This window comes from Sminthopsis crassicaudata, chromosome 2, assembly GCF_048593235.1.
Source record: "Sminthopsis crassicaudata isolate SCR6 chromosome 2, ASM4859323v1, whole genome shotgun sequence".
Classification (NCBI taxonomy): domain Eukaryota; kingdom Metazoa; phylum Chordata; class Mammalia; order Dasyuromorphia; family Dasyuridae; genus Sminthopsis; species Sminthopsis crassicaudata.
Window position 1 is genome coordinate 457109823 of NC_133618.1, and position 16939 is coordinate 457126761.

The 16939-nt window shown below is 36.0% G+C and overlaps 1 protein-coding gene across 1 annotated transcript in view; it reads right to left on the reverse strand.

The window, feature by feature from the left end:
• Positions 1–16939, reverse strand: part of ASTN2 (astrotactin 2) — a 1161487-nt gene that overhangs the window by 648658 nt on the left and 495890 nt on the right. Inside the window, 3 exon segments of the mRNA XM_074292901.1 lie at positions 12958–13095; positions 13887–13961; positions 14677–14761. Of these exon segments, the coding sequence (XP_074149002.1) occupies positions 12958–13095; positions 13887–13961; positions 14677–14761 (298 nt within the window).

Genomic DNA, 16939 nt, shown 5'->3' on the forward strand with positions numbered 1-16939 from the left:
ACAATTTTCCTCCAAGAAAGGTATTTTATATTTCAAAAAAATAGAACCTAACTTCCACCCCTAATTAGTGGAGGTGTTCAGTGGCTAACATATAAGGATTATTACTATTGTCGTTTTGAGAGACAGAGGCTATAAAGCTGATTCCAGATCTGACATATAGTAGCTCTGTGAACCTGGACAAGTCAATTAACCAATTAGTATAAAACTCGAAAAGTCAAATCAAGTGACAACTTGCATAGGTAGATAACATTGCCTTGTCTGGGAACTCCCTATCCCAAAATTTTAGTCCCTGTGATTTTAGTCCCTCAATCAAAGCATCTGGGCAGTTGTTCTGCAATTCACAGTCACAGACAGTTGTCTGAAATACTAAGAAATTAAGAAACATTTCCAGTGTCGTGCTGCTAATATGTGTCCAAGGCAGGACTTAAATGTAAGCCTATTTCTAACTGTGAAATTAGTTCTCTGTTCACTATCCCATGCTGCCTTTCATATATAATTGATGATGATGAATTTTTGTGCATGAAAACTCAAATAAAATAGCCCATCAAAAAATCACTAACCTAGAGAAAAAAGAGGCCTGAGTGGTTGTTTGGACAATCCCTTATTATAAAGATGAAATATTTGAATTTCAGAGAAATTAAATGACTTGTCCATTGTTACCCAGGTAATTAAATAAGAGATGTATTTGAATCCAAATTCATTGATCCTATTTGCTTCTGTTTCCTCATCTGTAAAATGAACTGGAGAAGGAGATGGCAAACCCATTTTAGAATCTTTGCCAAGAAAACCCACCAAAATGGGTCATAAAGAGTTGATGTGACCAAAAATTTTCAACAACAATTATTGACTTCAAAATCAGTGTTTTTTCACCATTCTATGAAGGTAACAAGGACATATAAACTCTAAAATGAGTGGTGGAGACAAGATGAAAATGCAAATCAGATCATTGTAGGTCAGTGATCTGGGAGAGTATGGAAGAACAGGGATAATATCCCTACCTAGAGGACCTATGCACTTTGGCACTTTCCAGTTTGTATTTTGCTACTATTTCTGTCTTCTTGTCATTTTAAGTACTGAAATTTCCTAATCTACCTTGATGTGAAGGAAGACCCAGGCAACTTCGCTTGCCAAAATGACAGAGTCAAGAGACTTGGGTTCAAATTTTGTCTCCATCACTTGCAAAACAGTGAACCTTAATAAAGTCATGTAACCTTTCTTTTTCTTAGTTTTTCATCTTTAAAATGAGGATAAAACTACCTAAGAAGTAAGAATACTAACAAATGTGAGGATTAGCAAGGCAACCGCATCTCATAAAAGACTGAGTTTATCTTGTTTTTCAGATGCTCCTTTTCACCAATCCAGTTTTTACCTTGGAGGTAAGGCAGCAATGAAGAATTCAAGGAGGTAATCTGGGATTTAAAGGATGAAAAGTCTTTGATATTGAGCAAAACTTGAAGATTACCTAATCATCAAATTTCACATTCTCAGATTTAGAAGGGATTTCAGAAGCTTCTCTTCCTTTCCCTTTCCTTTTTCTCCTCCTCTCCCCCCTTTACTTCTCCTCTTCCCTCTCCTTCCCCCTTCTTTTCCTTCATCTCTCCTCCTCTGTTCTTTCCTTCCCTCCATTTCCTCTTTCCTTTTCTCTGCTTCTGTTTTTTCTCCTTTTCCTTACCCAGTCTTTCTTTTCCCTCCCCTTTAGCTCCTTATTTTCTCTTTTCTATTCCTGTCCTCTCCCTTTCCCTTCTCTTCCTTTACCTCTCCTCCTTGTTCTTTCCTTCCCTCTCCCCTCCTCCTCCTCTGCTTCCCTTCTCTCCTTTTTCTTCTTTTCTTTACCCAGCCTTACTCTTTTCTCTCTTCCCTTTCCCTTTCCTCTCCCTTGCCCTCTTCTTCTATCCCCTTGCTTGCCACAATGACACACAGTTAGACTTGGTTTCAAATTTTGTCTCTGTTACTGAAAGCCATGGGACCTTTAGTAAGTCATGTAATCTCCTGGTTTATCCCTCCATCCCCACCCTTACCCATTCTAATTCAAAATATATCCCTCTTAAGATTTAGAACTGGAAGGCACCTTACAAATACATTCTACTGCCTCCCATTTTGCTGATAAACTTGAAATCCAACAAGAGAAGTGATTTATTCAAGTCCACACTAAGCTAGTAGTGGTAAATTACAGGATTTGTATTTAAAACCAATTTTCTTGACACCAAATCCATCATTTTCCACACTGTGCCAGACTATCTTCTCAATCACGGATCTCCTAACCTTTATAAGGACAGATACTTATATCTATTCCTATGCTAATCCTAGTACAGTACACATAGTCAGAACCTAATTAATGTTTGCTATATAACAGATTGATTTATAGTTTCAATGCTGCTCATAATTTAGAAATGAAAGAGATTTTACCAAGGTCATTCATGTAATAAGCAGAAGATCTTTTGACTCCAAATCGTGTTCTGTACTTAACAAATAATTCTTGTTGCTGAATTTTTTTTTCCAATTGATCCAGAAACACAAAGGCAACCTGGTGGCTCAGCCCTTGTTCCCACTGAATACATCTCACACATTCCTTCCTTCTTAACCTATCCACCTGAGGCCAGATTACATCTCCAAGAAGGTAGCAGGGTCATAAACTACAATCCAAGGGGAATTTAATGACAAAAGGAATGATTTCCTGACAAGATGATAAAAAAGATCCTGGAATCTTTATTGGAAAGCTTGACATTTTCTCTTCCTAGGTTCATTTAGAAATACAGGAAATTTTCAAGCTTTTTAAACGTCACTGTCCTTCATACTTTCTATAGTCAAGCTGAAGTAGACTTCTTGTTTCTACTCACATACAACATGGAATCTTCTGTTTCTATGCTTTTGTACTGGTTGTCCCTCATACTTGAAATAAATTCCATTCTGGCTTCTCAATCCTGAGCATTAATTAATGAATCCAAAATTCAGTCCAAATACTAACTCCTAAATTATTTCTTATTTTCTATCTCCAACTATAATAACTTATCCATCAATTTTTATTGTTATTCAGGTATTTTTTTTTTTTACATGTCCAAGTCCTTTTGACCCCACTTGGGAATTTTTAAGCAAACATCTTGCATTTTCTTTCTCCAGATCATTTGACAGATGAAGAAATGGAGGCAAACAGGGTTTGTGACTTGCCCAAAGTCACAAAGCTTGTAAATGGCTAAGGCTGAATTTAAACTCAGGAAGATAAGTCTTCCTGACTCTATCCATTATACCACCTAGTTGTCCCATACCTCAAGTTACCTTTTATTTACTTTAGACACACACACACACACACACACACACACACACACACACACACACACACGTGTGTATGTGAATAGTCAATATTTAAATGTATATACAAATGTTCCCTAACAAAATGTATGTTTTTTGAGATAAAGGGCTATTTTTTTTTATTTTTTTTATTTTTTGTGCCTTTGAATTACAGGGCTTAGATCAGTACTTGGAGCACAGGAAGCACTTAATAAAAGCTTGTTGATTGATTCACAAATTTACCTCTCAAGGTCCCTTCCAGTTTATGCTTCCATGATTCCTTCGATAAGCTCTTGTTGCAGTGGGACTCATTTCAAGACAACTGGTTTTATAGAAGTTCTATGATGGAAATACTACTCTTCTTACCTTGACTACAGCCCAGCATTTTGGGAATTCTTCTAGATTTGAAAAAAGATCATCCAAGGTATCTCTGAGATAAGCCTGGACAGTTGCTGACTGCCAGAGACTTCTGGAACCTGAACCCATGAACCAATCACATTGAACTGGCTTTTCTCCAGGTGCCCCCCAATGCTTCCAGAGGGGGATTCTTCATCCTTGTCCACTTCAGTCAGAGCTCCTGTTCTGAAGCCAGCCACCAGAACTGGCCTTCAGGCTTCTTCCTTTCTATTGTGTGTGATCGTTTTTAATCTAAAGAGCAATAGCTCTGTTCCAACATCAGAAACCCCATTTGAAAAGTGTTTAACTTCTAATGCAGATCTAAGAGGCCATTTCTCAGTTTCACTGTATCGGTGAAGCTTTCTATAATTCAACATCAAATATTTATTATTACGTTTATTAAAGTTTTAATAATTTAGCATCTCCTGCATGTAAGCTGGAAGCTCAGCTAACTGATTCTCTTTATCATACCTGGGTCACTCCAATATTTATATCCTTAAGTATTGGTTTCAGTTTCATTTAGTGAAGAGGTCTCTCTCTTCCTCTAGTCAAACTGATGGTAAGTACAATCTGCTGTTTTTCCCATGGCAAAGACTAACAGGGACCTTGCTCTGGGCTAGATTTGAAGAGATTTACTGAAACGGAGAAGGAAGAAAAAACTCACTCTAAAAGATTCAATATTAAAATTATGATGACAAAAATTAAGATGGGGGAAATATATCTATGTCTCTAGGCTGACTGGGTTGAAAGACAGACAGCTAGGCTACCAGGAGATGTAGCACTTAAGGCAATGGCCATCTGTGGGGGATTTCAGAGGCCTTTGTGGTAACAATTATCCCTGGGAAAATCATTCTTTTAAGAGACCTGGGAGGATTCTATTGGCAGATGTGGTGAATTTTAACAACTTATTCATAGGCAGACGTAGGTTCATCTTCTATAGAAGATTTATGGAAAGACATGAACAAGAATTAAATAGGATATCAATAGGAGGGTGGATATGTACAGACAGCCATTGAGGGAGGATCTACATCAATGAGATCATAGATTCAAGTAAATAAATACTTAGTCAGCAGGCTTTTCCACAACTTTTCACCATTTAAATTATCTCATGCTGCCTATAATGCAGTCATACTTCACCTGATCATTGATTTTTTTTTTTTTTCAGAACTTCCAAAGCCCCAAATGAAATACTTTCTCTATCATGAAACCTTCATTGTTCCTTTGCCAATATTTATTTTTTTTCAAACTTACTAAAATTTGTTTTTGTGTCTCTTCTGATTACTTAGTATATTTAGATGTAACATTTTTTTACCTAACTGATTCACTTTACTAGATAGTAAACTCTTTGAAGGTAGTTGATATGTTTTGTTCATCCTCCTGCAATCTTCCCACATATAGTTTTGCACCAAATAGGTGCTTAAGGCTTATTTACTGGATGAATGAATGCTTGAACATATTTGCCCACTTCCTTTCAGTGACATTCTATAATTTCTTAACAGAGGAAGACAATGGCACTTGTACAATTTACTTCAGGATGGTTATTATAATTATAGTAATTTATATTTATTATCTCATTTGGATTCATAACAACCCAACGAGGTGGGCACTAATTCCCCCATTTTACAGACTAGGAAACTAAGGCACAGAAAAAGTAAATGTCTTGCTAACAGTCATATCATTAGGAAGTATTTGAAACAGGATTTGAACTCATATGTTCCTTATTCCAAACCCAACAGTTTATTAATGTCATGCTGCCTTACTCAAGAGGTAGTTCCAGGAACACATTGCTTATAAATAATAGTTCTGCCCTCTCCCCATCTATACCAGCTTCAGGTACTGATAGCCATATATGAGACCAGAAGACCAACTTTAGGGCCAATACAACACCAGAAATATCTCAGAGAAAATGGCCTAAAGTAGAAATTTTGTTTTCCATTTAGTGGTATTTTTTTCCAGTTATATATAAAGACAGTTTTAAACATTCATTTTTGTAAGGTTTTGAGTTCCAGTTTTTTATCTTCTTCTCTTCTCTCCCCCCTCTCCAAGACAACAAGTAATATGATATAGGTTTCTACATGTACAATCACTTTAAACAAATTTCCATATTAGTCATGCTGTGGAAAAAAAATCAGAGCTAAATGAAAAACAAAAAAATCAAAAAAAGTGAAAACAGTATGCTTCAATCTACATTCAGTCTTCATAGTTCTTTCTCTGTATATAGATGTCATTTTCTATCTCAAGTCCAATGGGACTGTCTTGGATCACTGTACTGCTGAAAAGAGCTAAGTCTCTCATACTTAATCGTAACACAATCTTGCTGTTACGTATATCTTTTTGGTTCTGTTCACTTCACTCTGCTTCAGTTAATGTTAAATCTTTCTAGGATTTTCTGAAATTGATTTGCTCATCATTTCTTACAGAACAATAGTATTCCATTACATTCATATACTACAACTTATTCAACTATTCCCCAACTGGTGGGCATCCCCTCAACTTCCAATTCCTTGCCACTACAAAAAAAAGCTGCGATAAACATTTTTGCACATGTAGGTCCTATTCCCTTTTTTTGTGATCTCTTTGGGATACAGAACTAGTAGAGACCCTAATACATCAAAGGTTAGGCCCAGTTTAATATCCCATTAGACATATAGACAGATTTCCAAATTTACTCTCCAGAATGGTTAGACAACTTTACAATTCCACCAACAGTACATTAGTGTCCAAGTTTTCCCGCTTCTCCTCCATCATTTACCATTTTCTTTTCCTGTCATCTTGTCAGTCTGATAGGTAAGGGTAGTACCTTAGAGTTGTTTTAATTTGCATTTCCCTAATCAATAATGATTTAAAGCATTTTTCATGTGACTATAGATGACCGTAATTTCTGCATCTGAAAATTGCCTGTTCATATTCTTTGACCATTTATCAATTGGAGAATGACTTATAGTCTTATATATTTGACTCAGTTTTTTATATATTTTTAAAATGAGGTTTATCAGAAATACTAGCTGTAAAATTAATTCCCAGATTTTTGCTTCTCTTCTAATCTGGGATGGATTGGTTTTGTTTGTGCAAACCCTTTTTAATTTAATATGATCAAATTGATCCATTTTTCATTTCATAATGTTCTCTATTTCTTTTTTGGTTATAAATTCCTCCTAAAATACAAATTTTTAAAGTATCAGGAGAAGTGGGAGAAAATAGCCTTCAAGATATGAAAATATCCTGGATTCTTTTTTTTTTTTTTTTTGGAGAAAAAGAAGAAGTCACTGCCAAACTAACAGTGTCACCCTTACTCCAATTCCCCTTCATTCAGTGAAATATTTTCTAATATTTTCTAGTGATTATTTGTTTCCTGAAATAGTTAAGACAAATACAGAGGGTGTTTTTTTTAAAGTTTACTTTTATTCTAACAGTTATAACAATTGTCACATTATTTTAATGGACAGGTCTAGTCCTAGACTATTTGGTAAGAAGGTAGAATTTATTTTGAAGAGCTCCCTACCCAAAATTATCCACTATCATTTTCAGGTAATCAAAATTTGTATGTTTTCATACAGGAAGGAAAGTTTGAACTTTAATGGCTTCCTCTTATATAACATTTAACCACCTTTGCCTGGAATCAAGGCAATTTATTGCCACTCATCCTACCCAGTTTTATGTTATATGTCAATCGGTTGAAGAAACTGGGAATGGTTAGACTAGTTAAAAGAAAACTGAAATGGAGTTACTGGTGGGAAGAATAGATATTTTCAAGTATTTAAAGGGATGTCATGAGAAGGAGGGATTAGACATTTAATCCCAAAGGAAAGGACTAATAACAATAGATAGGAGTTGCAAAGAAAATAAATTTATGCTTAATATCAGGAAAAACATAATAATAATTAGAACTGTCCAACAGTGGAACGAACTGCTATGAAACATGTGAGTTCCCAGTTCTTAGGGAGGCTAAGATAGCAAGCTAGATAACTACTTGTGCATATGCTATAGTATAGTTTCCTTGGGTATGGTTTGGATGATGTTGACCTATCAGCTCTCAAACTCTACTATAGGATACTCTCCTCCATGTACTTTATATTCAAGTCAAACTGGGCTAGACAGTGTTTCTTGAATATGTCCTTTGATTTCACCTTCATGTCTTTTGTTACTATTTCTTACACTGGGAATATCCTTCCTTTTCAAAATTAGCTGCCAAGTTCTTACTAATCACTTAGAATCCACCAAATAGGCCACCTCCTCTATAGAACTTCCTCTGACTATACCATTTCCATTCTAAAAACAGCTTCAGTCAACTTCCGATTACTTCTAGAGAAATATGTCCTAGAATTGAAAGTGATTCTCAATTTACCTTCTGGTACCTTTCCAGTTTTATTTATAATCATTCTCCTTCACAAAATGGGATTATGTTTTTTCCTCATTAAATATTTTATGGACTATCTCCAGATATTTTAATACGTATTCTCCCATTTCTAGACTGTACTTTCAGAATTTTTATCTTCTTTCAAGTTTTAGCTCAGGTCTCATCAGACACTTCCTTAAACTATTCATTTGTCTGTGATCTTTCTCTTTTTCAAATTACTTTGTTTTTACTACTTCTCTTTGGATGTTTGTTTACTACCCATAGCAGAATGCATATTATTTTAAGTAAGAAACTATCTTTTCATATCTAGCATAGCAGGAGCTAGATAAATATTTATTTCAAGCCGAACTGATCACTCCTAATCAGTAATGACTTTCCTCCTTGGATTTCATATATCATTTTGTTTTGTACCTTCCTAATGTTTATCTCATATTTTTGTGCTGTTGTTTGACTGTATCCAAACCCACTTGGGGTTTTTTTGGGCAAAGATACTAGAGTGGTTTCCCATTTACTTTTCTAACTCACTTCACAGATAAGGAAACTGAGGCAAATAGGGTTAAGTGACTTGCTCAAGGTCACATAGTGTTTGAGGCCATATATGAACTCAGGTCTTCTTTACTTCAGATCTAGCATTCCCAATATATCATCTGTCTACCCTTTATATCATAAAAAACTGGTTTATGCTGCTGGATATATTGCTATTCATCTGTTTAATTCTAAGTCCCATGAGCATGGCTATTTATACTATTGTCAATTTGATTCTGGGACAGAATATCTCTCTCTAATATCCATGAAAGATATATATGTGGTGATGCACATTTATTTAGCTATGAACTGTCCACTGAGCTGCATATTTCCGTTATTATCACAAAGTACGAATCAAGTACTTACTGTATACAAGTTACTATGACACATTGTGGGAATACAAAGAAAAACAAAAAGATCATCTCAGTTCTTAAGAATCTCACAAACTAATGGATAATAAAAGCATAAATTTGTATAGCATTCCAGTTTTATAAAGTGTTTTACAAATATTCCATTTTTTTCCTCAAAACAACCCTAGGAAGTTGGTTCAGTCATTTTTCAGTCATGTCCTAACTATTCATGACAACATTAGGGGCTTTTTTGGCAAAAATACTGGAATGATTTATCATTTCCTTCTCCAGTTCATTTTACAGGTGAGGCAACTGAGTCAGAGCTAACTGAGTTGCCCAGGATCACATAGTTAAGAATTGTCTGAATCCAGACTTAAAATAGGGAAGATGGATCTTCCTGACTCCAAGCTGAGCACTCTATCCACTGTACCTGCCCTATTTTTATAAATAATAAATGAGGAAACTGAGATAGATTGTTTAAGCAACTTACTCCAGAGTCACACAACTAATAAGTATCTGAGGATGGATTTGAACTTACATCTTTCAGAGCTTCAGATCTACTATTCTATATGTTTCACCTCTTCGATTCCAATAATAATACTCAACACTAAGGTTTTAGAGCACTTTATGTGTGTTATTTTGCCCTAAGTCTGGGCATAGGTTTGTATTTTTAAATCTAATATTCTAGTGATGATGTAGCTCAGTGAAGCATGAAGTACTCTTAAGCTCTGAAAAATCAAAGTTACAAGTAAAAAATCAGTGGAGAGGTATATGGTGAGCACGAGTAGGCTAAAACACATTACCAATGAAGAATCCAACAGGAAAAGAATTGTATGTGATGTCAGCAGATGGATTCATGACTGTAAAAGAAGGGAGACCATAGCCAATGTACATACAGCCCATGAGATTCGTTGATATATATCTAGGTGAAGAGATCTGGGTAAAGGTCTCCTGCCTCTTGGATATCCCCGTCCCCATAGATAGTGTGGGGGAGGACATGGATTGAAACTGCTCAGGATGAAAAGTTTGGGATGGATTGTGATCTGCATTGTCACACCCATATCTATGAACTCATATATCCATTAAAGCATCAAAGAGCAAGAAAGGAAGGATCAACTCAGGGGAGGCTTGGATTGAATGAGAATGTACAGAGTCAAGGTCAGAGATGGTCTGCAGTAAAATCTTCCCATCTCTCCTGATATCTTACCTGAAAACCGAGTTAGCCACAGTCCAGGAGACCAAGCGAAAAAAGCTTGTTCGGCACCTATCGCTTTCCAAATCCCATTAGAAAGCTTGCCTCTCTTTTTTCTCTTTGTCCTGTTATGCTCTAGTCAGCTTCTCTCCTAATCTTTTCTTTCTGTGTGTGATTCCCTGGCTGTATTATTGGCTATCTATAATTATTATCTCTTATTTATTAATTCTCTAACTTATCATCTGACTGTTACTTATTAATTCTTCAAAATGCTCAGTGATATGCTTGTCTGAGCAATGCAGTGTCAAACAAGGTTTATTAGCACAGCCAGGAAAGAGGCAATCCACAGGGTAGTTTCTCGGTTCGCATTTGGTGGAGGCTGTACATTTTTATCCACGTTTGCAGCTGGTATGAGGACAATTGATTTACTTCAGGCAGGGTGGTGGGAAATCTAAGACTGCCTGTCTTTGGGCAATGCTAATAAGACAATTGTGTGTTTTCTTCAGGTAATGATGGCTCCTAAAATAGCCTATTATCACCATGGTATTTGGAACTCCATAACAACACCACCAGGAAACTTGGGAATCTTGCCCAGCTAAACTCCTAATTCCCTTCCTCAGAGAATTTCCTTCTCTTCTGTCCTGGGGTTCACCTGCATAAGTTTTTTCCATCCTCCCAGATGCTATTTGACTGAAGGATAATAGTCCTAGAAGGAAGGGTGGGGATGTTAAGAGGTCCCCTAAATTTTTCTTTTTTGAGTTGCCACGTTTTCCAGAAATGCTGGCTAAAAGAGAGCTATAGCAAAAAGAATACGGACTCCAGTTGGAAAGCCATCTCTGTCACTCAGATACGTGACCTTGAGAAAGTCCCTTTGCTGTGAGAACAGAGTCTGGGGGTGATGGTTCACAATTCAGATAAGCTAAACTTTGTTAATCAAAAAACATTACCTCTAACTAGATAACATTCATCTAAAACAGTGATGTTTCAGGTGGGAATTTAGGCAGAGCAGGAGTAGGGAAGAGTAAGAAAGGAGGCTTTCCTACATCTTCCCAAACTACATGATAAATAAACATATGTGATCCAGTGGTCTCCTAAGCAGGGGCTCTGGTGCCTCTGCGTGTGGGGATGGGTATACTAGAGCTTCAACTGTGAAGCTTATCTCCAATATAACCATACCAATCCTATCTCACAACACTCTTCTACTCCTTCCTCATGCTCTGCTATGAAAGTCTCAAAACACTCTTCTCCTGAGCCAGGTGTCAGTGCCTCAGGTCAATTTTAACCTGAAGTATCTACTACTGGTGCAGTATTGGTACTATTGGGAACATTTCTCACCAACTCCCTGCCTTGAAGTCAATAGTGTGCTGATAAATATTTAATTACAGGTTCTCCAAAAGGGGGGAACGTAGGGGAGGAATGGAAGCAAGGCATACTTTTATGATTAATTTGCATTATTAACATTTTCTCCATCACTTTCTAAAGCACAGATAAGCAACAAAGCAATAAACAAAACCTTGATTTATAGGATTTGCTGATTTCCAAAGGGGTGAATGCTTACACTGAAAATTTAACAATCAGCTCTTGAGCTCAAATTGGTTCTAGCACACCCCTGCATTTCAGCTCTCTTGCTAGCTGTGTTAACTGCCTCCAAGAAAGTGGGCTCTGCTCTCTGGGAAGAATGACTATTAAGGAAAAGCACTCATATATTCACCTTTTGTGTTTTACATCAAAGTGATTGACTGAGAAAATATAAAAATGTCATTACATTATCTTTTTCTCAAAACCCTTCTATTGTCTATACTTCCCGAATAGTGTTGGAAGTACCTTTATCCTTCCAATCATGCAGGTTTGCACAAGCTTAGTGTCATCTCTGAGTTCTTGCTCCCCTCTTTAGACAGCTAAGTGATGCAGTGGATAGAGTGCAGGGTGGGGATCAGAAAAACTCATCTTCCTGAGTTCAAATCTAGCTCAGACATTTACCAGTTGGGTGAACCTGGACAAGTCACTTAATTCTGTTTGCCTCAGTTTCCTCATCTATAAAATGAGCTGGAAAAGGAAATGGCAAACCTCTCCAGTATCTTTGCCAAGAAAAGCCCAAATGAGTTCACAGAGTTAGACATGACTGAAAATAACCAAACAGCTACTTTTCCTTTGTACCCACTTAAACACACATCCAAAATCAGCTGTAATATTCTGTAAGTTCTGACACCACTTCTCTCACATTTATCTCCTGCCTGTTCACAAGGTTCCCACCCTAATTCAGACCCATCACCTCTTGCATGGGCTACTGAAACATCCTCCTATTTGGTCTCCATTCCTCCCTTCGGAATATTCAGATTTGCAAACGTTGACTTTTCCATACACCCATCAGCAGTCACAGGAGGAGTTAATATAGTTAATAACTATAATATAGTTAATATAAAATAATAGCAAAGTCTGTAGATTTTAATTTTTAGTTCCATCATTTTGATTCATCCTCTAAACACACAGCTGTCAAAGACTCTCCTTAAGCACTGTTCTGACCTTGTTACTCCACTCTTCAATAAGCTTAGGTTTCTCCGTATTAATTCTAGAACCAAATATTATGTCATCCTTATTAATTTCTATTTTTGTGTTTTACATTCTATATAATTATCAATATTATATGCTTTATATAAATATATACATATTGGGAATTTGTATGCTTTTAAAAAAAAACCTGAAACAGCTGTATTATAAAAACATTTTGGCAACTAGTAATACAGTGAACTTATCCATAGGGGTGGCTGGTAATGTGATTTGTGACTGGCGTTAGGGAAAGAAATAATCAGTTGGAAGCCCAGGCAAACCTCAGATTGAGAGAGTTTTCCTACCTGACATCAGCAGGGTCTTCAGTGACAAGCACATCCGTCTTACAGCTGGCCAGTGGGTTGATAGACAGATCCACGGGAGGTACCACGAAGCTCTTGCTGACTGGAAGCCAGAGTCCCTGCCCCAAGCTATAGGTAGACCTAGAAAAAAAGCAATCAGAATGGGGTACAAAACACTGGACTTGGATTTAGAAGATCTGACTTGGTTCCAACGGGGCCACTTGCTCATTGATGACCTCGGGTAACTTTTCTAATCTCTCTGGGATGCTTTTATCTATAGATCTATAAAAGAGGGGGCTCTAGAGGCTATTAGGGGGCACAATGGATAAAACACTGGCCCTGGAGTTCCAGGAACTGAATTCAAAGATTACCTTAGACATTTACTAGCGGTGTAATCCTAAATAAGTCACTCAATGGACAGTTATTATGTAATTGTAAATAGTGTGAATTATCTATTTATCTAATTTTTGGGGGGGTGACTCCTCTCCTCAGCAAATCCACAAACTCCATGAAGGTAGAGACCATGCTTTATATTTCTTTGTCTCTCTGACAGCATCAAGCATAAGGCTTAGCTCAAAGAATATTTTCAGTGAGTGCACATTCACTTTACTCATCTTTTAAATGAAGATTTTTAGACCTTTCTTCTACAACTCATAGAGACATTGCAAGAAATAAATGGAAAAAGTAAATCACTTTGAAAATTATTAATATGAAGTCATAGTAGCAGCATCACCACAGCAGGAATCATGACCAGCTCAGGACTGTGAGTTGTATATAGAAAAGATGATTTGGAGGGAGAGAATTTAAGTTGAAATCCTAATCCTGCTTATCCGTGATTATCAGGGGAAAATAAAAACAAAACATCAAACCTCCCCCATGCCCATCTACAGATACCATCCAACCCATATGCCCCAGGAGATCTACCCACTCACCTGAGGATCTTTTCAGGTGCTTGCTCCCCTGTCACAAGATCATATCCTCTTTCCAGTGTTGTATAAGGCCAAGGTCTGTGAGGAAGGGAAGGTGGGGAGGAGAAGAGAACAGCAAAGAGAAACTTGATAAAAGAAAAATTTTATCTCTGAACAAATTTTATTCAAGAAAAAAAATAGATTTACTCATTCCCAGATTCCCCAAACAAATAAGTATACATATTGGGGGGAGGGCAGGTTTTATTAAAAAATAATTACCTACAAGTGAATCAATAAACCATAAAATTCCTTTAAACCACATTTATTCATGAATTTAACTATTTTTATTTTGATCTATCATATTGATTATTAGGAGGCTTACAAACAAAAAATTAATTCATTGACACTCAGATCATTGGACCACTAGAATGGAGAAGGGAGGTCAGGACACATGGTGACACTATTTAGCTTTGTGATTTTGAAGTAAGCCACTTTCCCCTCTGTAAGCATCAATTTTCCTTATCATAAAAGGGAGCATTGGTCTCAAAGTTCCATTTCAACTTAAAAATTAAACATTCTAAAATGTTTTTAAAAGCCTAATGTTGTAACATTCTATATTCTAAATTCCCTTCCAGTATTATCATTTTATGTTTATCTCTTCCATTAGATTAATTAAATGGGAAAGGGGTTTTATTTATTTTTAACTTTTGCAGATTCTCTCTGTAGAGAAATGAACTTGCGTGGTATGTATAGAAAAGATCAGTAAGAGAGAAGTGTTGCTGCTGGCCCAAGCCCAGATTTCCCTGCTACTCACCCTTCACTTTGCCCCCAGTCACTCCGCACACACAGGTGTCTGTGCACAGGATCTGGAGCATAACCTTCATGACAGCTGCACTCCCCTTAAAGAGGAAAAAGAAAAGGATGGTCATGAACATAAAAACTAATAGGTTAAAACAGCAGCATTAATAACAGTGATTCCATTCAATTAACCACTATTAAGCACTACTAAATTTGGAGAATACAAAGATTAAACACAATAACAATACACAATACCTGTACTAAAGGAGCTTACATTCTCTCCCAGTGATAATTGTAACCCTCATTTAGTTAAAATGGGCTTTAGAGTTTCCAAAATGCTTCACTTGAAAATTCCCTGGGAGGAAATTAATATAGGAAATATTAACACCATTTTACAAATGAGGTTTGCAGAGGTTAGATGATTTGCCAAGATTACATAGCTAGCTAGCTGTCTATTTGTCTATCTACCTATGTCTATAGTTATCTCTATATAGATATTGAAATCTCTCTCTATATATGTGTGTGTTCCATACGTACACGTGTGTATATACAGAGATGGAAATATTTGCCTATTGTGTACACACATATGCATATGTTTATATATACATAAATATGCATATATTTATCTCTTCATGTCTACAGATATCTATATTTAGGTAACATATTTATCTTATATTTATATGTAATATATGTATGTATTTATATAAGTATACACACTACATATAGTGTGCACATACACATATCTCTATATATGTACACATATCCTTATATACATATTAATCTATTGTTGTTCAATATATACCAAAAAATACCTCAGAAATCCCCAAAGCATATATCAATGAGTACCAACATTGGAAAAGTTGGCTGATGGAAGAAAGCAAGAGGGTCCTTTAATTGATATCTTAAGCAGTCAGTCCACTTCCCTCCCACTTCCAGCACATCTTCATTTTCCATCTCATTGCCAACTTTTCTCTACTCACAGGTAAATGAAAAAACTAAACCAAAACAATGAGGAAGGGAAAGAAATAACCATATTATATGTTTTTATTTTCTAAAACAATTATTATCTCACTTCCTTCTCATAATAATCTCAGGAGGTAGGGACTATTATTATCCCCAGTTTATAGTTAAGGAAACTGAGGCAAAAAGAAGTTTAAGTGAGTTGCCCCGTGTTAGAATATCCAAAGCTAGATTTGAAATCAGGTCTTCTTGATTCCGGACCAAATGCTGCCTCAATGACATACAAGAACTGAGAGAAGACATTAGGAAAGACTAATTTCTTGGCAGGTAGATTAATAAATAGAACAGAGAGATCATAAAAGGAAACTGAAAAATAGATACATTCTTCAGTTTTCCTTCCTTCCTTCCTTTCTTCCCTCAGTCTCTGGTTACTCATCTGTAAATGCAGATAATCATGCTATCTACTTACTAAGATTGTGAGAATTAAATGAGATAATATATCTAAAGCACTTTATTTTTAATTTTTTTTCTTTTTTATTAAAGTTTTTAATTTTAAAAACATATGCATAGATAATTTCAACATTCACCTTTGCAAAACCTTGTCTTTCAAAATTTTTCCCTCCCTTCCCCCCCACCCCTTTTCCCTGGTTCCACTTACTTCATTTGGTATCAGTTCATATAACTCAATTATGTTTTTTTTCTGAAATCTTCATGTTAATACAGTAATATTTCATTATATTCATATACCACAATTTGTTCACTCATTCCCCAGTTGATAATCATACCTGTGATTTCTAATTCTTTGCCACCCAAAGAGAGCTGCCATAAACACTTTTGTATATGTGGATCCTTTCCCCTTTTTTATGATCTTTTTGTGATACAGACCTAGAAATAGTATTGTTGGATCAAAGGGTATGCACAATTTTATAGCCCTTTGGGCATAGTTCCAAATTGCTATCCAGAATGGTTGGAGCAGTTTGAAATTGCACCTATAATCTGTTTCAATTTTCCCATCTATTCTCCAACATTTATCATTTTCCTTTTCTATCATATTACCTAATTTGATACGTGAAAAGTAATGCCTCAGAGTTGTTTTAATTTGCATTTCTCTAATCAATAGTGATTTAGAACATTTTTTCATATGACTATAGTTTAAATTTTTTCATTTGAAAATTGTTTGTCCATTTGCTTTGACCATTTATTAGTTGGGGAATGATGTGTATTCTCATAAATTTGACCCAGTTTTCTATATATTTTAGAAATGAGATTTTTAAGATCTTAAAGGAAGAAAAGGGACCCACATCTAAAAAAATGTTTGT